The sequence below is a fragment of the Agelaius phoeniceus genome, chromosome 12, assembly GCF_051311805.1.
Source record: "Agelaius phoeniceus isolate bAgePho1 chromosome 12, bAgePho1.hap1, whole genome shotgun sequence".
NCBI lineage: Eukaryota > Metazoa > Chordata > Aves > Passeriformes > Icteridae > Agelaius > Agelaius phoeniceus.
Window position 1 is genome coordinate 19,249,571 of NC_135276.1, and position 25,810 is coordinate 19,275,380.

The following is a 25,810-nucleotide window of genomic DNA, read 5'->3' on the forward strand; positions in this document are numbered from 1 at the left end:
GCTCTGCTTGGGGATGACAAGAGTGAAGTGCAGGACAGGAGCAGATGTGCTACTGGAATACAGGCAGGAAAAAAAATAAAAAAAAAGATATTCAGAACACAAAAAGCCATGACAAAGTGAAAGAAGGAGAATAAAAAATTAACAATCTCATCAATGAAGAAGCACCAGCACATTAAAATTAAAATTGACCTGCAACCCTGTTCAGAAGAAAAAAATAATAAATATACAGAACCAATGCTGGTGCACTTAATTTTAGTGTTATTAACAGATTCCAGAATAATTGTACAGCCCAATTTCTGTATTTCAAAACCCCTTAAGCCATTTTCTTTCTCCAACAGCACTGGCCCTGAAGCCAACAGAGAGAAGCAGAACAGTTATAGAAATTCATCATTTCTGCACAAAACAGGCATAAGGAAATCCATAAATGAATTCTTGCTTATTTCAAGACTTCAAAAAGGATTTCTGGAACAATACTGACATTACTACTAGAAATTAAACAAGACAATAAAAAGGAGATAAATTGGCAGGATCCATCTGCTGGGATGTCTGTTCCCTTCAGAGAATAAACAAACTCTTCCTTAAAACACACATAAACACAACCAAATCATTAACCTGCTCCAAAATATCACCAGCAATGGCACAAAATCTGTGTTCATGGATTTGGAGCTCTTTTCTCCATAGAAACATCAGAGTAGAGTGTGATACAGACCCAGAAAATATCTCAGAGTGGTTTTTGGAATTATTGCAAAGGGGAAATGAACAGCTTTGAGTCTCCCCATCCTTTCCTGCCATTCGTTCCTCCTCCTCCCCCTTGTTTGGGTGGACACTCCCAACCTGCTGCTCTCCAGGCTCAGAAATCTCTTTGCTCCAGAAGCTGCAGAAACAGAGGGAAAATTCAACATTTGCACAGAAAATCTGGAGACTCAAACCTGTATTTATCCCAAATTCCCTGGAAGTGCAAAGGCTGGAACACTGGGGTGAGTTTTCAGACTGGAAGTGTTTTCCCACTCACCTCAGACAAACTGGGTGGGAACAAGATGAGCTTTAAGGGCCCTCCCCATGTAAACCATTCCGTGGTTCTATAATAAAATAGGCAATTACACCAGAGGATGAAGAAAATAGAATGACCAAGAAGGGCTAAAAGAGTGTAGCTTAAAATTCTTAATAAGCAGAAGAACCTCTTTAATTTGGAGCAGTTAATTAATATGAATATGAAATAATTACAAACCAAAGGATTCAAGACTATTTCCCTGAAGCTGCTTCAATCTAAATATTTGTGAAAAAAAACCTTGACATGTAGAGAAGTTAATCAACTAAGACTTCAATTCATTAGTTTATTCTTTTTTACATTAAAAAAAAAAAATTACAAGGTAAGGATTTGAAAAGCCAAGTAAACCGGATTTCACACGCACACATTTGCCAAGTCACAGGGTCCAACCACCTGGAGTGCTATTTTCTGATTTTCCCATTGAACAATTTACACAGTAAGAGCCTCAGGACAAAGCCAGACACCTTTATTTTCTCCCCAGTCTTTAAGATGTGCAACTGAATCTGCACAGAATCCTGTGGAACCTCCAGCTTCCCCCTCAGTTTTGTTCACAGGACTGCAATTCCAGTGGATTTCCACCTAGGGAAGGCTCCAGCATTCCACACCACCACCCTCCCCCAAAAGCAAAGTGAAAACACCCCAAAGTATTGCACAGTTTTGTTCACAGGGCACAGACAAGAAATGGATCCCTCAGAGCCTTCAGCCACCCCATGGAACAGAAACTGATGGAGCTGGGACCAGGATGCCACGGAGAGATGGAGAAGCAGGGCACTGAGAAAGGAAACAGCTCCTGCAGGGCACAAAGGCTGGAATGCAGGGCTCTGAGCTGCTGGAGGTGGGACAGGTCACCAGTGCCACTGGCTGAGCAAAAGCAAGAACAGGACAATTTTAAGGCAAGTCCCAAAACAGGGAGCTATTTACTTTCTAGGCACGATTTCAAGCTATGCATCATGGCTCCTGCTTTATCCTTTACATGGTCAGTAATTTATAGGTTAACAATAATACAAAAAATAGTCTAAATGTCATTTTCAAAGAATCAACTTTTAGCTGGATTTGTATTACTTGCAGCTTGTATTTCATTACTTGCAGATTTATGAACATTTTTAGCACTACTGTTGTTTGTCAGGCCCACATAAAGCAGTTCTAGATCTATATTGCTCTCATTTCTTCAAAGTGGTTTTGGTTGGAAATGGTTAAATTCAAAAGAATATTGCAGATGTTTCTACATTTAAGATGTGCTGTACTTGAGAAAGGAGGGAAGTTGCCTCTTTCTCTGCTGTCTTTGTCCAAGGGATCAGGAAGGAGCTTTCCCTCTATGAAAGGTGTGTTCAGTAAAAAAGGGGCAGAGCAAGACCCTACAAGGACAAAGTGTTTGCAGTGAATGACCCCCAGTTTGTCCACTCACTGTCACCTCACACAGCAGGACACTGGTCCCACTCATCCCTGTGCAGTCCACACCTGAGTTCCTCTGCAACCAAAGCAGGAGGAACTGGAAATGCACATCCCAGGGCAGGATTTGGCCCCCAGCCAGGTTACAGGTGAAAATTCAGCCTTTCCCCAAATGCCAGATGGGATGGGCACTGCCAAGCACAGGCCATGCTTTAGGGCAGGGTGTGACAGTGCTGGGCACCAGTCCTGGGCACCACCTGCACATGAGGAGTGTGTGGGACACACAGGGACAGCTCTGCTTATCAGGACAAGCTGAAAGAGAATGGAGAACTGAACAAAGCACAATTCCCTGAAATCTGGACTGACAAGGAAGGCTGTGTCTCACTGGAGATCAACTTCCACCAGAAGGCTCCTCCTAATGATTGACAACTGCATCCAAGGACTTAGACTCATTATAAAAACACACAGGTAATTCCCCAGACATTTATCAAATAAAAAGGGTTTAACAAAAAAATGGGGAAGTAATCTCAGAAAATAAATTACAGTAGCATGACAACATTTGGCTTCTTTAGTGTGACCACGTGCTTATCCTGCTGTGAAGATCATGGCAGATCCAGTTCCTGTCTCAGAATTAATGAGATGTCTGTGACAAATAAACGTAGAAAACTCTGCTTGCTACAAGCAAATGTCTGATATCAGTTTCACCTGGTCACAGATTATATGTAGACAGCCTTCTCTGGCCCCAAAATAAATACTATATAGGATTCTTGCAAGTTCCAGCATATTTAGACTCAAACAGAGAACTCAGGTCCTCCTTTTTTCCCTCGCAGTAGGAGTCTCCTGATGCGAAATCCTGCGAAGGGGTTGATCCACAGGAGGGAGGGCTGGCCCCCAAAAACAGATTTCATCCCTTCCCAGCGCAGCCTGCGCTCCCACGTGGGCTTTTCACTCTTCAGTCTCTCAATCTCCTGCAAATGAACACAGGCAGGGATGTCCAAGGTTTAGTTTAATCTAATATAAAAACCTGGTTGTAAAAAACCGGGCTGGCATTTTTATTGTGCTGTTTCATTGTCTTGTGCCTCAGCTGATTAGTTTCTTACTGTAATTTATTAATTATTAAGGGATGAGTTAGAAAGTGTTTTAGCCCTGAGGATACAGGGAAGAAGATTTAGAACATAAAATATGCACAAGAAGGTTGATCTATCTCAATCTCTTTCCCCCTCAAGCTAAAAGACAAAAATCTCAGAAAAGCTGATGGATCCATGTGCAATATCCTGCACTACAAGCTGTTTACTCAACTAATGAAAGCAGACAATAGGGCTCCTGCTCCACAATTACTGGAGACAGGATTACTGTCCCAAATGCATTATTTTGATGGTCATTTTTGGTGCTTCCCACTAATGAAGGCTCAATATTTACCAGTTGTTCTGCACTTACTCCTCAGTACAGAAATACACTTTCAACCATGAGAAAATATTGAACAGTCACAGGATTCAATTTCCTTATGTTTCCAAGCAATTATTCTCTCCAGGTGTGACACTGCAGATCTAAGGACAAGGGAGCCAATGGCCCAAACTCTGTTTTATCCTCTGATAAAATCTATCACACTGAGGTGAGAGAGAATAATTTTCAGTGTAAACCTGAGAAAAGCAGACACTTCCTGTGGCACCCAGCAGGAATTTGTGCCAGCTGAGAAGGGAAAGTCCAACCTTAACTCAGAAGCTCTGCATTCTTTGTCATTTTTAAAGCAAATTACAAAATGTCAAAAAAGCAAATAGTGCAGGAACTTCTGTTAGAAAGCAACCCCCAGTAAACCATTCCAATCTTCCTCCAAGTGCAAAACATAAAAATTATGAATGATTGAAGTTTTGCAGCATTCTCTGAAATAAGAGCCTCTCCTCATGCAAATAAAACCACATCTGATCACATCCTCCCAGAATAAATTTTACAGAATACAAAAAAGTCAAGGTTTTTACCGTTTCATCATTGCATATTGAGTGGATTTGGGTGCCAAACATGACTGCAGTGAAAGTGAGAAACAGAAAACCCTCAAGGCACAAGAAGATCATCAGGATCACAGTTACAGGTGGGGAGAAGTCACTGCACTCTGTGAAAATGAAATATTGTAGTTACAAAAAAAAAAAAAAAAACCAACAGCAAATTATAAAATTATAGAGCCTGTCCTACATGTCTGGCACTTGAAATAATATTTCACATTTAAAACAAACTTCTGATTTCGCAGCAGCTTTGTTTGCTGATCAAGAAAATAAAGGATTTTATGGAAATAACACTTCTGGCTTCCTATAAAGCACATGGTAACTGCCTCAGGATTTCAAGGCTACCAAACAAATGTTTGCACATGAGGGGAGTGAAGAACTCAGAACTGAAAATGGGAGAGCAGCTTGGAGCTTCCTGCATGACAGAGACTGCAAAACCATCCCCACTGTCAGCCCTGACTTGCTAATACAGATGTTCCACTTGGCTGTCATTGCTTTATTACTCTTTTTATTTTCATTCTCCACACAAAGTAATCAAGTCCTGCCTCACACATCTCTGGAGAGCCTCTGATCACCTGATTAACTCAGTTATATTTAAACAGGGATAATGTATGGGAAGGTGAATGTTTCAATTGAAACAAAGTTGTAGGATTCCATCTATTTAATGAAATACTCAGAAAAAAATAAAAACCACATGGATTTCCCAGTTGCTTCATATACCAAAAGCACAAGATCAGAATGAGCTCTGGCACACAGGAACAGTAAGAAATACAAGCCAGAAGCCTAAATAAAAAAAAACTGGGATAGTTCAGGGAATTTCTTTTCTGCAGGAGCCCCACAGCTGAGCTCCAGTAATGCAAAGAGGGAGAAATCTGTTTAAATTTCAGGTGTCATTCCCAGAACTGAGGTGGGGCACACAGAGCCCAGATTTAGGAGATGCAGTGCTAAGCTCAGTTTCCTTCCTACTACAGAGGTAGTGAATTACTACTGAGTGTAAAGGGAGTGAGAATGCCCCTGACAGCCTCAGCTCTTACAGAGAACGACTGAAGGAAAAGGGGGAAAAACCCAGAAAGGAAAAGGAGAGTGATGGATAAACAGATCTGAAATGTTTTAAGGATATCACTGAAAGATGGGACTAAAATAGGAATGCTGTGACTTTTCCCTAATATCTGCTAGATTATGATAATGAAAATTCAGTATTTATGTGCTCACCAGTCCACTGCCCTCGGACACAGGAGAAGAACTGAAATCCACAGAGTACAAGAGCATGAGCTGAAATTAGGGCTATGTACATCTGCAAACAAGAGACAGCATCATTTCACTCACTGGCACTGCATAAAACAAAGCACAACTTTGAAGAAGAAACGTTGAAACAACAGCACAAAATTAAAATTAACATGGGTAGAAATTACCTTGCACAGAAGGAACAAACCCACCCAATTTAACAACACAATCACGTCCTAAAGCCATTACTCACCAAGCACAAGCTAAATTGTTATAACCAAGGAAAATTCAGACTAAAACCAAGCTGCTGTCGCTGCTCACTTACCGTAAACAGAACAAAAAATCTCTGATTTTTCTCCCCCACACAATTGTTCACCCAGGGGCAGTGGTGATCCATCTTTCGGATGCATCGCTTGCAAATACTGGAAAAAAGGACAAGAGGCTTCTGCTGAGAAATTGTATTGGAAATGTAGAAACAAGGGCAGCCAGTGGTCACTGGATGATGTGCTGAAATATTTCTTGACAAACTGCAGACAGGGCTTTTATTTGCATTTCTTTAAAGAAACTCTTTGTTCCCTCTCACAGCTCAGCTTTTGGTTGTTCCAAAATGGACTGTGGACATAAAATACTCCTCACAAGAAAACAAATCCAGACCTTCATACACCTGCAGCTCAGAACAAGCAAAGCTTCACCTCTCTCTCATGCAGTATTAAAAAGACCCTTTTCCTTCTGGATAAGTTTTTTAGATAAAATAAATATTTCACTTTTACAGGCTTTTAAGTTGTAAATTTTGTTTGTGGATAAGAAGAAACACAAGAAATTCTTATCTTCAAGGGAGAAACTGTCACTCTTGAGGTCTCAACCATAAAATTCTAACTTTATGCAATTAAAATCTCAACTAAAGCACAGCTTAGAGTATCAAACCTCACTTCCTCAAGAGAAAACACAAATATTGAAATTATAAGCAGCATTTATCAAGTAGCTACTTGTCCATGAGTTCTTGAACACTCCTGTTCTCTGCTGGTTCACTTGTTCCTGCCCAGTTTTGAGTCAAGGTTATGTCCACAGAAGTCAAAGAAATGCTCCAATAACTCCATTTTACATCTGCCATACAGCAGCAGAGGGCTCAGTTCTGCAGCCAAATGTGAAGAATTACACACCAAAAATGAAACAGTTGCAACATCTGCTGTAGTTCTTCATAAATCAATAGCTTGAGCAATGCTGATATTCCATTTTCCAGCTTTGTACTTAAGACAGCCACACACTCAGTGCTCCAGATTTTCCCACAGAATATCCAGAATATTAAACATTTTCACTTCAGCAGTCACCAAGCCAAATAAGCCTAAAAAATGCAGGCACTGTTATTGAAAGAAACCCCATTGTTTTTGACACAGGCTGATTTAGGTGGGGTATCTACAAGTGCTGCAGGGACAAACCACAAGGCAAAGCTGGGTGACTCTCACTGGAGAGACAGAAGAGGGAGGTGTGGGGGGAAATCAGTGCTCTGAGGCAGAAAATAATTGTTAAGTTGTCACATTTGTATGATTCTAAAGGAATTCAGCATGAGGCAGAACACTCCATGTACAGGTCATGGGGTAGAACCCCAAATGAAGCTGCCTTTGCTCTGGGCTATCAAAACCCAGCCCCTGCATTCCCCCTGCCTCTTGTTTTGTGGACATGAAAGAGGATTCATCCTCTGCTCCAAATGATTTTCTAAATACAAGTGAAAATCCCAATAGATGAACACCACAAGCACTCTCTGGTGCAGGAAAAGTGGCTATCACTCAGGAGGGGACATTCAGGAGGCTCCTCCAAAGACTTTCCTTGCTGCCTGCAAGTTCAGCCTCTCATTTCCCTGAGTACCACAACCAGACAAGGCTCCTGATGTGCCACAGAATCTATGCCAGCACTCCAAAAAGCAATATTAATGTGAAGTGCTGAGTAAAACCCTACCCAGGCTCAACTGAGCTGAAGGCTGGAGGATGTGAGGTGGGCAGGACTCGATTCTGCTCATTCAGAATTTCTCACAAGCCCACACAGAGCTCTCACAAGAGCTCGGATATCTGGAACCCTGCCTTCATTCCTGATCTGCCACCAACAATCTCACAGCAATGCTTCCAGCAGTGGTTCTGCCTTCTTCCTAGCCCATCCCTTGGATTTTATTCCTTTTTCTGCAGCAGGAGTTTGGGGAAATCCCTCCTTCAGCTGCACCCAGGGAGAAGCAAACAGAACAAGCACCTGTGGATGGAGGAAAGTCTCTCCTCCAGGCTGGAACTGCTGCTCCATGGACTCAGGCAGGTGCAATTACAGCTCAGAATGCCAAAGATAACATTCAGAAAGACACAGCTAAAGACTCAGGAGCAATGGGTGTGGATAACAGATATTCCCTGGGAGCCTGGTGGAAAAATCTCAGTGACTTTGTTCAGAGTAGCAGTTCCCCACACACAAACACAGGCACTCAGAACAGGCAGAAATGATGACAGCTGTGCTCCTTCAGTGGAAATGAAATCCCATTCACTCAGGATAGGGCTCTTCCCTGTGCTGAAAATGTTAACTGCTCACTAAAACATCACTTCAGTTGCATCACTTTATTGCAGAGCTGCTTAGCTGTAAATAAAAGGTTCTTGCTCTTTTCCCCATCACTAATGTGTATTATGAAACTATTTTTCTTCCTTTAAAGAACTTCTGTTGCAGTGTTGCACAACAATTTTCATAACTACATCCTAAGAGTCTCTTCTGTTAATAATTTACTACTGAAAACATGCACTGTGGCTCTCTCTGAGTGTAAGTATTTCCCAACAGCAACCAACTTCAATTTCCATTTTCAAGCCTTTTCTATCAGCAAATTGCCACTTTAAATACTTGGGACTAGATCATCCTTTTAATGTCCTTGGAATGGGTTTGCAAACCAATAAAGAAATTGGCAGCATAATCAAACAAACCTTTTTTCTATTGGGTAAACTCCTGCAGTGATAAATTGAAGGCAAAGAATCAAATTAACAGAAACAGACAATTAAACCAGAAATCCAGCTGCAGAGAAAAACATGACAGCAGCCTCACAACACCTTCAGGCTCTGGCTTTCTCTTTCAGATATTCTGTGGAGCCAGGGATGCACTGAGCAAGCCCCAAAATGCCTCCTTTCCCCTTAGGTAAAATATTTGATCAAGGATTAAAACAATTCCTAAGACAGACAAAGCTGGATCCCCAAACAGGTGCTTGGGGAAAAAAAAAACCCTTTGAAAATATCAGGTATTTCCTTTATCACAGACATTATCCATCCTTGCTCTGCTTTAAAAATAAATGTTGCTCAAATTCTTGCTCTAAAGAAGGCATTTGAGCTCCAGGATGTCTGATACACATGACAGAAAAAGAGCTGGAGTATTTCAACAGATGACGTCTTCACTTAGGGCTCCTTCCAAATTAGCAAATTCTACCAGGAGCAGGGATGTGGGAAATGCTTTCCATAGATACCTGCAAGGTTTGTGTAGGAATCAACCTCAATATGGGATGAGGAAATGACTGAGATCCAGCCCATCTTGGCAGGGGCTGCCAGCTGTCCCCCATGGACACAGAGCCAGGCCCTGTGCACACTGCCCAGCTCTGCTGGGTCCCCAGGGATGCTCTGGGAGCAGCTGTGCTGCCTCACCCCCAGCCACCCTCCAGTGAGCGCTCCTGAGCTGACCAAGCAGCAGCAGCAGCAGCAGCATCCCTGCACAGCAAGGCAGCCCTGGGATGTGCACCTGAGCAAAGCCAGCCTGGAGCACACACAAAGCAATTGCAGACCACTCCATCCTCGCCTGTTTATGCAGGGAACTTCTCCCTTCACACTCCAGATCCAAAATCCCACTCAGAGCTGACAGAAGAACAGGAGCTCCATGCCAAGGCTGAGTATTTATAAATGGGAGCAGCTTCTCAGCCGTAGCACCGAGCACTGACACACACATGAGGCTTTTAATTTAGAACCCACAGAGCTCCAGAAGCATCTCAGAGTCCTGACAAGACTCTGCTCTGTTCTTTTGACAGGCACTAAGGCAGAGATTTCAATTTAGGACTTCTCACAATTCAACACACATCACTCCCCACACCTAGAGAGCCACCAGAAGCATTTGCATCTTTATGTAAGCCCTGATTATGCAGGCACAGCTATTTTCAACTGGCACACAATAAACACTACAAAAGCATTTCCACAGGGCCTGGAAACTCCAAAGATTGAGAATTAAAAATATACATTTACTATCTCTTCCATAGCATGTTTAGTTCAAATGATCATCATTTCTGACCTTATTCAAATGGATTTTCAGTAAGTGGAAGTGCATTTAACCCATTATTCGTGCAACTTTGGGAAAATAATCTGCCAATTCACATATAACTTCAAATGCACTGCAAAGAAGACATGACACAAAATAATAATTTTAAACTACTCTAAATTTTGTTCATTTAAGGCTGCAGGAGTCACTTCTTAAATCAGCTCCCTCAGAAATTTGAGATTCTTTTCTTTGCCCTACATTACCCACAGCACAATAACTGGAATGATGTACAGGAAAAGATATTTACTGATCAAAATTATTTAAAACACCAGAGCACAGTTATTGTAGTAAAATCTTAAGAGTTTCTTACTTCTCTCCCCTCATCCACAGTCATTTTTTGTACATTACATTCATAAAATACTCTGCAATGTAGGAATTTGAAAGTTGAGTGGATACCAAAAGAAATTTGTGTGGGGAAAAAAAATGAACAAACATCAGGAATGTTATTCCAGGCCTCCAAATGCAGAACTGTTGAAGGAACTCTGGCATACCTGCAGTGGTGTGCACGCTCAGGTTTGATACTACAGCACTTGGGACATTTGTAGATCACTTCTCCTGGTTTCAGCTGCAAATTATCCATGTATTCTTTAGTGGCATTTCCTTTGGGCACAGCCCCCTGAAATCATTTCAATTAGAGGAGAAAAAGCTTCTTAAATGGCATGAGAGCATTTAAAAATACATTTCATAGACTTCATACCAGTACCCTCAGGATAATTGCTGAAATAAGTTCATTTATTCAAAGCCAGTCTGCTATAAGCCAGAATCAATTCCAAATGAATAAATTACCTCTGCTCGACCTCAAATTCAGCTTTATTCCAGCAAGGCTCATCCCTGGCCAAGTAATACCTTAACTCTCATAGAATATCCTGTGACCAGCCCACAGAAATGAAGAGGGAGACACATCTTACCCTGCAGGTACAAGCACTGCCCATCATTTGCTGAGGGGTTACCCTGAATATTTCTTGTGGCATTTGATTAATGGGCCAAGCCACCCACAAAAGTTAAATCAGAACTACTTGAAAGATGTTATTTCAACTGTCTGAAGCCAGGGTTTAACCACCTGCCCCAAGTTTTTGAGAATTGTAATTTTTCTTTCTAAAATCTTTAGTTTGGACACTGTTAGCAGGATCAGCACTGCCTTCTTTATTCCTCTTTATTGTGCACCTTTGTGGTAAAGATTTGAAGGAACTGATTCAAAAGAAAAATAATTGATTGGGAAAAGAAATTAACTTTTAGTGATTAGTTCTCTGATCTGATTATCACAGAGCTGCACCCTGAGATCAGCATCTAAATTTGGATTAGTAAGGAGAAAATAATGGACAGCATCATTGTCACCCTGCTCATTTATGGAGATAAAGCCTTATCTGGGAGGGGAAGTGATTGTGAAACAAACTGGGATGTGACAGCCAAGTGGCCTTTCTGTACAGCTGCTCCAGGTCAGCACTTCCTTCACACAGGGAGAGCCTTGTGCAGGTCAGCCTAAGCCAACTGCAACACTCTGCAATTAATGCTCATTCAAAAAAAACCCCTGGCAACATCAACACTTGACACAGACACCTTAAGAACATCTGGGACAGAATTAAGAAGCCAGCAGGCTTCAGATTCCACTGCCAAACACCCCTCAGCTGAGGCAGGGAGTTTTTGTTACCTATGGCCTGGAATAATAAATTTGTGTTTGTGTTGGCCAGGCCACAGCCCAGGTCCTGTCCCAGGTGAGCTCTGTGGCTGAGTGGTGCTCACAGGGGCACACAGGGACTCCTTCAGCACTCATGTTGTTCTCCTGAGCTGGATTTTGCAATCTGAACATTCTCACCCCAGTCAGTGTTTGGTGTAAACATCTCACACTGTTCACCTGCCACAAGGATCAGAACCTCAGACCATGCTTTCAAGCATTTTGCTGACAAAAATATACTCTATTTCAAAAACATCTTTCACAGTCACAGCCCAGCCAGCAACAATCTATTTTTTATAGTTACAAGTGTAAATTTAATTCACATGAGTTTTGAGGCAGTTCATTCCTTTCATCTTAGTTTCTATCACACAGTTGCGCCTTCCATTCTGGGAGCCAGCACGAAAGGAATGGAGGAAAAAAGCAGTGACTCATCTCAGTTAGGATCATAAAAAACACCACAGGTCTAGAAAGACACCCAGTTTCACCAGCTCATATTTATAAGCAGTAAATCCTTAAACCATTAACTCTCTGAGCTGTCACAGTTTGTAGAAGTTGTGATATTTCATCACTGGGTGTGGACAGAAGTAAATCAAAGACCTAGAAAATCATTAACTACAACACCCTGCTGTGTTTTTGAATGTTTCTCTATACACTGCTACTGGTGAAAAATCTCCATTTTTCTCCAAAAATCTGGAGAAAAGAGATGTTTTTCCCAGATTTATTCCCTAAAAATAGTAATAGATTTTAGTACAAAATCAACCATTTAATCTCTTGAAACCTTGAGGAGTAAAAGTTCTAAGAAATGAGCACTTTCAAGAGTGTAAGAGTGCTCTTGAATCTGACTCTTACACCTACAATGCTTCAAGGTGTGTTCAGTTTAAATCTCCCTTCCCTCTCCAAATATTCAAAGACAAAATAGCAGGAGTCACATGGGACAGTGGTTTTTCCATTATGCCAAGTGTGCCTGAGGTTTTGCAGCACATCCACCTCTAAAAGTTCTTTCATGTGTCACAAGTGGGAGCATTTCAAGAGATGCAAAAGGATGAAGGTACAAATTTTGATTTTGTATAAATCTGATGAAAAAAAAGTAAGAAAAATGAGGACAGAGAAGACTAAACTTTATTAGCTACTTCAGGACCTGGAGTAATATTTTACTGGGTTTTTTTTGAGTCTAACACTTTTATAAATTTTACAGTTACTGTTCTATGGCTTCATTAATAGAGTAACAGGAGAAGTAGAGGTACCATCCTGATGATAAGAACAGGTATCATCCAAACCTTGAGGGTTTTGAATCTAACACAAATATTTTGAATCTAGCACGGGGATTTTGAATCTAGCACGGGGATTTTGAATCTAGCACTACTTTTCCCAGCAGGAGAAGACTTCTCCAAACTTCTGTGCAGATGGATGGGACAATCCAATGGCAAGGAACTCTTGGATACTTACTGGATCAGTCAGCATAGTCCTCAGGTGTGACGACAGAGCCAGCACTGCCAAGCAGTTAAAGAGAACCCCGTTGATCACGGAGTACCAAAAGTCTTTGGAAGGCAGCAACATGACAAAAGTCACTACAAAGTCTGCATAGACCACCAGGAGCCAGGTCATGATGGCACAGACCATGCCACAGCCATCCCTGATGAACCAGACCCTGTCAGCCATGTCAGCCTCTGAGGAGGAGGAGGAGGAGTCGTAGCTGTCATTGTCGGCCAGGAGCGGGTGGTGCTCGACATCGCGGAAACGGTGCCCTGATGACTGCATGGTTTGCTGGCCTCGCCCTGCAGGGACAAGCACAGCACAACCACCATCATCATCATCATCATCATCATCATCATCACTGTTATTAATTATTAATGAGGAAATAGAGTACAGCTGGCTCTGGGTTTCTGTTTCTGGGAGATAAAGCTTGTTCAAGTTCAAAATAGAGCTGGGATTTTTTACGATCGACACCTGAGTGATTCTGTGACTGCAGCAAGAGGAATATGAAAGAAGGGGGGACAGGTTTTAAGGTTTTGGGTTTAGGGGTTTCTTTTGTTTTTAGTTTTTTTGTTTGTTTGTTTATTGTTTTGCTTTTATTTCTTATTATTCGACTCTAATGTCATTGGTAATAAATTAAGCTGATTTCCCCAGGTCAAGCCTGTGATGGTAATTGCTGACTGATCTCTCCTGCTCTTACCTTGACTCACAAATCTGTTTTTTATATTTTCTCTCCCCTCTCTGAGAGAGAGACACAGATCAGCTTTGGTGGGTGTCCAGCCAGAGTTAAGCCACCACTAACATGCAATTTCAATGCCTGACAAAGGGATTTTAGACTGGTTTCATTTCCATCATGCTGTGCTCATAAACCACTCCTCTTCTGTCAAAAAACTCAACTTCTTTCTTTTATCTCAAGCTAAAATGGCAAAGTCTTCATTAAATTACAGCTCATGTCTCTCTGAAAACAGCAAATTATGGCACCAGACTTTTCATTCTGACCCAGCAACTGAGGGAAGAGCAGAAAGAAACCAGGATGGAAATAAAGCTGTTCTAATACACTGCTCACAACAAACAGCACAGCAAGTTAGAAAGCAGCTAAATTTGTTGACAAAAAATGTTATTGTTTTGGAAAAACCACAAGCCTGTTACAAAGATCTATTGGATAACTTATCAAATGGTCTCAGATCAGCCCAACCTTAAGGGAAACAAATGGTTCTGGTTAAATGAACATGGCAACAGATTACATGAATCAGATTTTCAAAGAACACATTAATTCATTTAATTTCATGAAAACTCTTTTAGGGCTTTGTTGTCCTTCCAACATGGAGCAAAAACCAGACGTGAAGCCTTAACAGTTCTCATGAAAACAGAATTATTTTCCAGACATGTCTCCCAAGGAAAGATATGGAATGGCAAAACTGAGTGCTATCAACAAACAGGGGACAAATTAAAGCTTAAACATTAGGCCTCAAGAATATCCTGCTGCTTTAAAAGTATGCTGTGTTCTAAAAATCATATTGATTCCTGCTATTAAAGGCCCTGTCTGAGAGAAACCTGAAAGCATTTCTATTGATTTATGACAGGCACACAGAGGTCTCCCTTTTCTCCCCTTATTAATGGCAGCCTATACATGACTGTAGGGGTTATGGCACTGCAATTTCAATTTCCATGCCAAGACATTGAATATGGGATCACTTTGTTCCTCCAGAATGGTCCAAGTGACCATTACCAGGTGAAGACACTGGCACTGAATGGTGTTTGATGAAGCTGTGTTTGTCTAAACCCTTTAGAAATTCTTGTTCAGGAATCAGAGTAACACATTCTGCCCAGGAAAAACAGGTAGGAGCAACCCAAGAAACTAGAAATGAAAATAAATACGTGCAGATGCAGCAGAGAGATGTGAGAGCAACTGCAGAAATAGCTGGGAAGCTCCCAGGACACTGGGAGGTGTCTGAAGGACACATTCTCTGCTTGTGGAACAGAACAAACTGAAATTCAGCTCTGCTGCTTGGATCTATTACAATTTCTAGGAGTTAAATTGTATTTTCTGTTCACACATTGGGCTTTTTTTGGACAAAATTCCTCTCTCTCACCAGAATGCAGCTGCTAAGCCAAGGATGAAGATGTCACACACTAGAAAATTACCTTAGGGAAGAATGAACTTTATCTCCCTTAAAAGTAATTTAAGCTTAACCTAAATATGACCCCCTTGTCACCCTGATCTTTCTTAATGTTCAAAATTAAAACTACAATCTGTCCCAATTAAGTCAAATAGCATTTTGGGACAACACCAACCCTTGTGGTCAAGAAAATTTAAATGTCATAAAAATACATAATTATCAGTTTGAAACATGAAGATAATCATGCCAATCAGTTATTACACCATCAAAAAAAGGGCTTCTAAAACTTTTAAGGAATGTTTGAAGTATGGAATGGCACAGAATCACTGCATTCATTTTGCTTAAATGTCTTAAAGACAACCAAAAAAATTTTAGCACAATTAAAGAAATCCAAACCAGAACAAATACCTCAAAAATGTTTTGTATGTTATTCTGACATCCTGTCCTGCCTTTGGCTTATCCCTGGTTATTCACATAGTCATGTCTGATGTAATCTGCAAAGACATCACCAACAAACTGATTAGCAAAGCTGCACCAGGAAAATACTGTTAAATACAAATAATAATAGACATCAATAATAGAACAGAATAATATACAGAATAATAGAATAGAATAATAATAGAACATCAACAGTAGCACTCTGAAACATGCTGCATGTAGCTACAATGGAAAAGTCTGTGTTTTATTGAGAAAACCAGGTACTTGAAACCTTGACATTTTTGGTTGTTAACTTTTGGAAATCACCACATGGCACTTGGAGCAGGATTGCAGCACAGAACCTTGCATTTCAGTTCTATTTGGGGAAGGGAACAGAAGAGGTGTGGGCCTGAATTGCTGTCTGAATAAAGTGCCTAAAGAAGCACCTAGGGTTTTCTTCTTCATTGGTTTTATTCTCTATTTACTTGAAGTAAATTTTGGTACGTGGAAATCAATCTTATTTGCAAGGTTAACTTAATATATTTTAAAAGTAACACAAGGATTCTGACATTTCAGAGCCACAGCAAATACAAAGTCACTTTCTTGAAAAGCTTCTGAAAGCAGCTTGTTAGAAATAGATACTCCAAACACAACATTACTGGGGGAGTTCTTCAGTACCCGTTTTCAAATGTTCCCAGTTCAGGGGAATTGAAAAGGAGAAGTCTCTTACCTTATTGAAATAAACCCAAACAATCTACTGCAAGACCAAACAGTAATGCAAATATTAATTATGAACATATCAGAATTATTGAATAGATTGGGGTGGAAGGGACCTTTAAATGTCACCTAGTGCCACCATCTACCATGGGCAGGGACATCTCCCACTACCCCAGGCTGCTCCAAACCCCCAAGCAACCTGAGTTTGGACATTTCCAGGGCTGAGGCATCCCTGACAGAGCTTCACCACCTTCACTGTGAAAAACCTCAGCTATCAAACCCCAACTGACCCTCTTTTAGTTTAAAACCACCCCCCTTATCTTCTGTAGCACTGCAGGAAGCTGTGATTGCTTTGTGGTTTGCTGTACAAATAAGCTTTTAGACTTTCCTTAAACTTCACAATATTGTGAAATGCACACCCATTAAGTTGTCAGCGAGGTGGCATCTGGTGGCAGCTGAGCAGAGACACAGAGCAGCCAGGCTGAGTGTGTGCCATTAACGTGCAGTGCCACCCACCCGTGGGGAGCTGGGGATGACAGGCAGGCAGTGACACACTCGGCCTGTGCAGGTGAGAGATTCAGCTCACAGCCATCAGCTGCTGCTGGGGACTTCACTGCCGAGACAGGGGCGTGATCTGTTCAGTCAGCCCCTGATCCCACCTGCAATCCTGTGCAAAATCATCTGGCTTTGTCACAGCCTCACCAGTTCCTGGGGTATGTGCAAGCGGCCCCTCAGCTCAGCTTTGCAGGGATAATGGATTTAGGCATTCCCATGGGATCTGCCCCTTCCTTCTCCCCCCAGCTGCCCACACCTGGGTCCCTGCAAGGGAAGAGGATCAATGTTTGAAAGCTCTCCCTTTATGAAGAGCTCAGCAGCCCCACTGAGATGCTCACAACTTCCCTCTACTCTTCATTTATTTGCTTCAATGCTTTCAACCAAATTTACTCTTTGAGTACAAAAGGGCAAAGCATTACACTTCAACCTCTCATACATCAAGCAACAGTTTTTAATTTGACCTTGTACAAATCTTTATTTAGCACCAGAAGATAACACCAAATTATTCAATGCTTCACGCCCAATATTATGTTTGCACACGTGGTTATATTAAACCTGACCCAACCCTGTTCCACTCTTAGGTGTTATTTGAAATTCTCATCTGATCTGCACCTCACTGGTACTGAAACTCAGGTCTAAAATGCTGATGTACTACTGGAATAAAAAACCACAAACAACTTTTGAAGAAGTTATGTTATAAACTCGTGATCACCAGAAAAATGGCCTTGTAGGATCACTGGGTTTAGTGGAAGAAGGTTGCAAAGGGCACTAGGAAGACAAATGACACAACACAACTAATTGTCTCATAAGGCCCCTGAACTGGTAATTAAATTTAAAAAACCAGGCACTTCAGGGTTAGGAACAGTCTTTTTCCCTGGTATTTTTTGAGGATGAACAGAAAAATGTTGTAGAGAAAAATAAAACCTTATTTCTCTGTGATTTTTTAAACAAGTAAGAATTTATATTTATAAGGGTAAAAATCCATCAGCTGTCAAAGCATCAACTTTTTTGGTTGCCTTTTCCTTCAAGCTACACAATGGACAGCTCCTTAGATTCCTCCCATTTCAGTGGTAACACAATAAAGAAAATGCCTTGATTTCAACATTTCTGATTGCTCTCCATAGCTGCAGAGACACCAACACATATTGCACATTAAAATAATAATCCTGCAGCACTTACACACAATGGACTTAAATCCCAAATGGAAGCAGAGCACTGGGGGCAAATCAAAATTACAGCCCTGTAATCTCCCTAAGAGGCTACAGCATAAACATTAACTCCAGGAACTTGGCAGTTTGAGGTGAACCAAGCAGGCAAAGCTCCTCCTGCTCCCATGGGCAATTTGGACTGTGCCCCCCTGACAGATAAACATCAGATAATGCACAGAGTCATGTCTCATTTAGAAGAATCACCTCCTTTTATCACAGATCCAGGCAAGCCAAGCTGCAAAGGCATTTAAAGAGTCAGCTGTGGCTGTTTTAATTCTTTTCCAGGGACTGGTCTAGCAGCCACCTTCTCAGCAATTTGGGAATCTGGGATAGCACACACAGCTCTGGAGAGGAGCAGCTGGAAAAACTTGTGATGGAGATCCATGACACAAGCCTGCAGTGGTACCATCAATTTATCCTCAGATCCATGCTCAGGGGCACAGCTCACCAGCCCTCCAAAACCCTGCTGTTGTTCTACAATATAATGAGTGCTTCTCTCTTGGATTCCCCATTTATGCCTTGCAGCCCTTTCCTTGTCCTGGTGCATCTCTGCTCTCCTGCAGGCACACAGGGACAGGTCACAGTGAACACAGAATTAATGTGAGATTTTTTGTGTGCACACATTGAAGGAATTTTCACTAAGCACATATTTAATACAGTCAAGTTTCAAGCTGCTGTAACAATTCTCCTTAAGCCAGCCCATCATGAAACACTGGAATTGCTCCTTTCCAGCTGTGGAAAGGGGATGTGCTGCTTCTAAACCTCCTCACACTAAAGGTATTTAGAAATATACAGAAATACTTCAGCATAACTATGAAGGCCTTATTGGGAAATTAATCATCAAACTACTTATGTCTTTTTTTAAACTGAAAGGGAAGAAATTTAGTTTAGATCTACAGAATGAATTGCTCCCTGTGAAGGTGGGCAGGCCCTGGCAGAGGGTGCCCAGAGCAGCTGTGGCTGCCCCTGGATCCCTGGAATTGTTGAAGGCCAGGCTGGATGGAGCTCTGAGCAATCCCATCTGGCTGAGGATGTTCCCAGAGGGGGTGGGAACAAGATGATCTTTAAGGTCCCTTCCAACCCAAACCATTTCTATGATTTATGCCAGTAGCATCTTTATAAACAGCCTCAAAACACAGACATGAGAATTCACAGTAAAAGCAGTTATTAAAAATGCAAGAAAAACACCCTGATGCATGTATTCCAAACTCATGTTTATACAAAGTATTACAAAGCTTTGCTATCAGACATGGAATAGATTTATGATACCAAATCACTTTAATAAAAGCACAAAGTAATACCAGAGATGTTCAAGAGGATATCTTTTCAATAACAGATCTTTCACTCTGAAATGTGAAAGTCAAAGAAAATACATTCCACATGACATTGCTGCCCAGCAAAGAACACTATCTGATCCACCAGGAGTTCACTGGGTACAGCAGCAAGGACAAAAGGCTCCTGGATCAAACAACCTTCACCTGAGAAGGACACGAACACAATCTGTGGCTGGGCTTTGATTTCTGCCTCTTCTGGAACAGGGCCACAGGCTCAAAGTCAGATTAGACCCCACAAGGCTGCAGGCTGACACCAATATCAACACTGGCATGTGAAAGCTGAAAGTTTTACGTCTTTGCCAACAGCAATTGCATGGATCACATCCTGCTTGAGAGAGTATTTTTTGATTTCTCATTTTTGCATTCATCAGTGCACGCTCTGTCCTCACACTCCACTGAAGAGAGCTCAGGTATCACACACAGTGATTGCTCTGTGATATCAACCTGGCAAGCACATTTTTATCTTAGCTATTATATCCACATCCACATCTACACCCATGTGATTCTTCTTCCCAGGTCCCAAAAAATAATGCTATTGGTTAAACTATTCTCACTAGCAACTTCCAATATTCATTAGAGGAATGCTCAAGCCTTTCTTTCAATTGTTCCTCATGTTCAATTGTTCCTCATTTCAAATGTTCCTCATATTTCCACTATGTTGTTCATGTTCAGCCATTCAACCACTGCAAAATTCCATCCATTCGCTTTCTTTAAAAGCTCTCCACCCTCATAAAAGGCATAAAAAAGAAATCATCAGATCTGTATGATACAAAATATCCCATGCCAAAGGAAAACCAAGAAGGGAGATAGAGTATTTAGAGAGATAAAAGTATCACCAATTCCTTTCAGCCACAAAGAGATCTCAGCTATTAAACTCTAATCTCAAACCACTAAAATTTCACATCAGTTTCATCTCCTAATGAACCAGTACGGCTCCTTTTTATCTGCAAATTTTCAAAGCCAGAGAGCATTCACTTCAAAAGAGCTAATTTAAGTCTGTTAATGTGAACAGTCACGGCGACTTCAACCTCATTATGTCTCCAGCAAAGCAAACAGTTACATCACTGTAATTCTGCATCCCGATACCATCACACCAGTGGATATTCAGTACAAAAAGTAGCCAGTGATTTCCCAATCCCTTTTTTTCCACGGCACGGCTCACACACACGCCGTGCTGCCCGAACCCACCCTCTCGTTTGAGAGCTATTTGCATTCCCACTTCCTGCAAGCGCCCTTCTCCGCTCCTGGAAACGAGGAAAAGGAGAAGCACAGAAAGCAGGGGAACTGCCCGGAGCAGGCGGCAGGGCACGGCCGGAAAGGAGCGAGGCAGACACGGGAGCTGCCCCGCTGCCCTTCAGCCTCCGCCGGCGGCAGCCCGGGCTCCGCACCGCCCGCGCTGGGGCACCGGGGCACGGACGCGCTCCTGCCCGCAGCTGCCGGGGGATAATTTTTAATTTTTTTGGGGATGTAAATAACGCGGAAAGCGACGGGAGACGCGGAAACACCCCACGAACTGCGCCCACAGCGCTCAGCCCGGCCTGAGGCGGCTCAGCCCCGCTCACCTTCCCCGCTCGCCCTTCCCGGGGCCACCGCGCTCCCTGCCGCGGGGACCCGCCGGGGCGCGGGGAGGGACCGCCAGCGGATTTACCTCAGCAACAGCAGCGGCGGCGGCGGTGGCGGCGCCGCTGCCCTGGCGCGGAGGGGCGCTGGGGCCGGGCCCCGGCCGCTGGAGCTCCGCGCCCGCCGCCACCGCGCCCGCGGCTCCCGAGGCTCCCCAGGAGCCGCAGGATCCCGGAAGCGGCGGGGGCGGCGCTTCCGCGGGAGGCGGAAGGGACGCGCGCGCGGCCCTGCGCAGGCGCGGCGGGCGGGGCGCCCTTGGCGCGGCCCTGAGGGCAGGGCTGGGGATGGGGCTTGGCACACCCGCAGCGCCTTCATGGAGCGGGCACGGAGGGCAGTGATCCTCCCATCCCACCCCTGTCACTGGCAGGGACACCCGCAGCGCCCTCATGGAGCGGGCACGAGGGGAGGGCTGGGGCTGGGGCTGGGGCTGGGCACACCCGCAGCGCCCTCATGGAACGGGCACGAAGGGCGGCGATCGTCCTGTCCCACCCCTGCCACCGGCAGGGACACCCGCAGCGCTTTCATGGAGCGGGCACGGAGGGCAGGGCTGGGGCTGGGGCTGGGGCTGGGCACACCCGCAGCGCCCTCATGGAGCGGGCATGGAGGGCGGCGATCCTCCCGTCCCACCGCTGCCACCGGCAGGGACACCCGCAGCGCCCTCATGGAGCGGGCACAGAGGGCAGGGCTGGGGCTGGGGCTGGGCACACCCGCAGCGCCCTCATGGAGCGGGCACGAAGGGCGGCGATCGTCCTGTCCCACCCCTGCAACCGGCGGGACACCCGCAGCGCCCTCATGGAGCGGGCACGGAGGGCAGGGCTGGGGCTGGATCCGGGCACACCCGCAGCGCCCTCATGGAGCGGGCATGGAGGGCGGCGATCCTCCCGTCCCACCGCTGCCACCGGCAGGGACGCCGCTCCCTGTCCTAGGGTGCGCCATGGTCCGGCCCGGCGTGGGACGCTTCCAGGGATGGGGCAGCCGCAGCTTCGCTGGGCAGTCCGTGCCAGGGTGTTCCGCCCTCACATGGGAGAATTTCCTCTTAACATCTAATCCAAACGTACTCTGTCAGTTTGAGGCCATTCCCTCTGGTCCTGTCACTCCAGGCTCTTATAAACAGTGCCATTCCATCTTTCCTGTGGGCTTCCTTCAGGCACTGCGAGGCTGCCATGAGGTCACCTTGAAGTTTCACTTTTTCAGGTGAACATTCTCAGCTCTCCCAGCCTTTGCAATCCCAGCTCTCCCAACCTTTCCTCCAGCAGAGCTGCTCCATCCTCTGATCAGCCTGGAGCCTCCTCTGGGCTCTCTGCAGCAGCTCCAGGTCCCTACTGTGCTGCTCTGCAGGTGGAGACATCACCCTGCCCCTGCAAGAAGCACGGAGGCAGTGGGAATATTCCATTTTCGTGGTCATATTCCATTAACAGTCCCTCATTAACTTGTACCTCATCCCTGGCAGTGCCCAAGGCCAGGTTGGATGGGGCTTGGAGCAGCCTGGGACAGTGGGAGCTGTCCCTGCTCATGGCAGGGGGTGGAATGGGATGAGCTTTGAGATCCCTTCCCACCCAAACCATCTGTGATTCTATGATTTCACTTCTGAGAGCCTCAGGAATGTGATTTGGCACCTAATTCAAGAGCATGTTCAGCAGTTGTTCACTATGCTTAAACATCAATAGTTAAATTGTTTGATATGGAAATATTATATGACACTCATTCAGGATTTCCCCGCTGTGTATTAGGAAAAATGCAGACCCAGTGGCTCAAAAAGTACAAGCAAAACAGCAAACCTTGCAGTGTGTGAGCTGAGGATATTTTAAAAACAAATTAAAAACGCTGAAGGATGACAGAAAGAATGACAACTCGGGCAGGCTCCTGCATCCTTTTTTTTCTTGTAGCATGACCACCATCTAGTGGGACACGGACAGCCCGTGCACAAGGGTGCTGTGTGCTGATAAGTGAATAAAATACAGCTGTTCATGTGCTTGTTTGTTCCTCTTCTGTGCTGAAATATTGGGGACTTCTGAAAAGCTTGATTTGACATATTTTCTTCAATTTCTCAGCAGCTGGTTGCACATACGAAAGGAAATTTGTCTATGCCAGTGTCTCTGCTATTCAAACGTAATTATGTAAATATTTATAGACGCAAAATCATAAGAGCTGATAGTTTTCTAAATCTGCCTTCTCCCTCGGTGTTTTCCTTAATGTAACTAATATGTTATTTATGCAGGAATAAAAATAAAACCAAAAGAATATTCTATTATTTTTATTAAATTACAGTGAGTTTAGCCCTTGAGAAATCTACCATTATTGTGCTCTTTATCTCAGGCTGGCTGAGGTACCAGAATTACCCAGGCGTTACAAAAAAGTTAGGTAGTGTGACATCTTTTTTTTAGCAATACTGCAGATGCTTAAGACCTTATACAGAAGCTTAAATTTATGCTAACCAGAAATTCTTAAATTCAGCTTGCTTTTTCTTTGTGTTTTAGCACCATGCATCGGTCACAGATTCCTGCTTTCCTCCTGATCTTAAAAACAAATCAGTTGAGTATTTTCCTCCCCACATTTTTGCTGAACACGTGGAGCAGCTCTTAGACTTGTTTCAATACACAGAGAGCTGATGTTGTCACCCTAAAAACATCCCCAGGACTCTGGCTCTTCTGCAAGTCCTGATGGTTTGGAACCCATTTCCACCACAAATAAATAATATTGCCAAGATAAATTGTTTGCCAGAGATAACTTCAAGCCCTCAAACAAATTACCTAAGAAATGTGGAAACAGAAGGTGGCACGAAACAAATTGTTTCCATGTCCTGTCCTGAGAGGAAGGAAGGAGCTTATCTCTGGTACAGATTCACACAATGCCTTCACCATGGCCTGGGGAGACTCAGGGGGAGGTTGGGAATGCTTCACACATCAGGCATGAAATATTCACATTTCTCCTCCCCTCAGACATGCAAATATTGAAATTCAAGTGGTTTGTGTAAGGACTCCAGCAATTTGGGGAAGGGCAGCAAAGCTGCTCGTGGGTTGCATTGGGGAAAACAAGAGTTTAGAAGAATCTGTCATTTGTTGTAGCCCCTTCCACCTCAGGCAGAGGAGTATTTAATTCTGTGCATGTTTGTAAAGTCCCAAAGGTTTGTCATTTGTGTGGCTCTTTCCCCACTGACTATTGCTTTGTGTCAATAATGTGTTCAGATTCTAGCGAAAAAGAAAAGCTGTTTTTCATAACCCACTCCCTTTGCAGCCTTTCTGTGGGCTGAGCCACATCTGCCGTGCTGCAGGTGCAGGGTGATAACATTGTGACACATCTCTTTCAGACTGTTCTCAATCCCTCCACAGCACAACCTGAAGTATGAAAATAACCTTATTATCCCTCTGACCCTCTGGAAAACAACCTTATTGGCTCTCTGCCTGCTCTAGGTGCTTAACTTTAGGATGTGCTCCTTCAATATTGGCTGAAGCGATGGTGATTTACAGAAATTAATTTCTGAATCTCTGGTGCCTTCTGCCCTTCTTTTAATTTGATGTGGCCCGTGGACAGCAATAAAGCACCACAGAAGAGCTGTGCCTGGTCTCAGAAAAGGGGAGCTGTGTAAAACTGAGGAACCTTTTTAAGAAGGTAAAAGGAACATCTAAGGTGCTAAAAGCTTTTGAGGGAACAACAGAAATATGATCACCGAGGCAGTGTAAGTGCACATCAGTATCAGGACAAAGTGGGAAAAGGGCAAAAAGGAGCAGCAGAGCTCAGGAGGTCATTAAAAACAAGTTACATTCAGAGAAGAAAATCGAAAGAACCACAAGCACTGATCCATTAAACACAAACCAGGGCAGAGGTGGTTATAAAACCAAACTGAGGCACAGTTGAAACAAGGCAGAAAAATGCACAATAAATGTTTTTGCAAGTAAAGGGGGATCTGCTGAGAAGTTTGGAGAGCTAACAGGGAGTCCAAACACCCAGGAGACAAAGGAAGCCCCAGTTCTGAGAGCCCCAGCTTTCTCCAAAGTGAGACTGGCTGCACTTCAACCTCTCCTGAGAGGCTGGGTTTGTTTCAGTGCAGGGAAATGAGACTAAATACTAACTGTAGAAGGAATAAAAAAGATCTCTTGTATAGCCAGCCAAAAGCCTTCAAAAATATGGGTTCTAGAAGTGGTACCTACAACACTACCTGAAGAGATGCTGAGATGCCTGCTGTGGGTGGGGTTTTTTGGTCCTTGAGTGAAATGGGCCGCTGCCTGTTGGCTGGAGCTGGCAGTGGGAGCAAGAGAAGGACCCACAGATGCCAAGAGCCCCATAAAACAGGATCTGAAATCACAGAAACATAGAATCATAGAGTAGTTTAATTTGGAAGGATCCTTTTGCAGGTCATCTCGTCCAACTCCCCTCTGCCACGAGCATCCTCAACTAGACCAGGTTGCTCAAAGCTGCATCCAAATGTTCCCAGGTACTGGGCATCCACCAGCTCTGTGACAACCTGTGTCAGTGTTTCACCACCCTCCTTGTCAAACACTTATTTCATATCACTAATCTTAAACGGACTGTCCTTCAGCGATCTGCAGCAAAGAGCCGGGGAAGAGAGTCTAACACCCGCTTTTTCTGTCCCGCATCACTAGAGGCTTTCCTCTCGTGTCCTTCCAGGAGAACTGTCTGAACTTCCCTTGGAGTGCGTAGTAACTAATCCCAGCAAATCCAACTTCCCCCTCGCGGAAATGACCGCGATCCGAGCCGGGCCGCGGCGGG

General features: G+C 43.7%; 1 protein-coding gene across 3 annotated transcripts; it reads right to left on the reverse strand.

The window, feature by feature from the left end:
* Positions 1-1,314: 1,314 nt before the first annotated feature.
* ZDHHC7 (zDHHC palmitoyltransferase 7) lies at positions 1,315-21,276 on the reverse strand. 3 transcript variants are annotated; one of them, XM_077184941.1, is made up of 8 exons: positions 21,111-21,276; positions 15,640-15,725; positions 13,085-13,413; positions 10,458-10,582; positions 5,984-6,080; positions 5,647-5,728; positions 4,414-4,544; positions 1,315-3,405 (listed from the first exon to the last, which is right to left on the reverse strand). In XM_077184941.1, the coding sequence occupies exons 3-8, from the start codon at positions 13,394-13,396 to the stop codon at positions 3,229-3,231; spliced, it is 924 nt and encodes a 307-aa protein (XP_077041056.1). In that variant the 5' UTR covers positions 13,397-13,413; positions 15,640-15,725; positions 21,111-21,276; the 3' UTR covers positions 1,315-3,228. The 3 variants fall into 3 exon arrangements, with proteins under 3 accessions (XP_077041056.1, XP_054496861.1, XP_054496862.1); XM_054640886.2 differs by having other exon boundaries at positions 21,025-21,276; XM_054640887.2 differs by lacking the exon at positions 21,111-21,276 and adding an exon at positions 19,755-20,637.
* Positions 21,277-25,810: the final 4,534 nt, after the last annotated feature.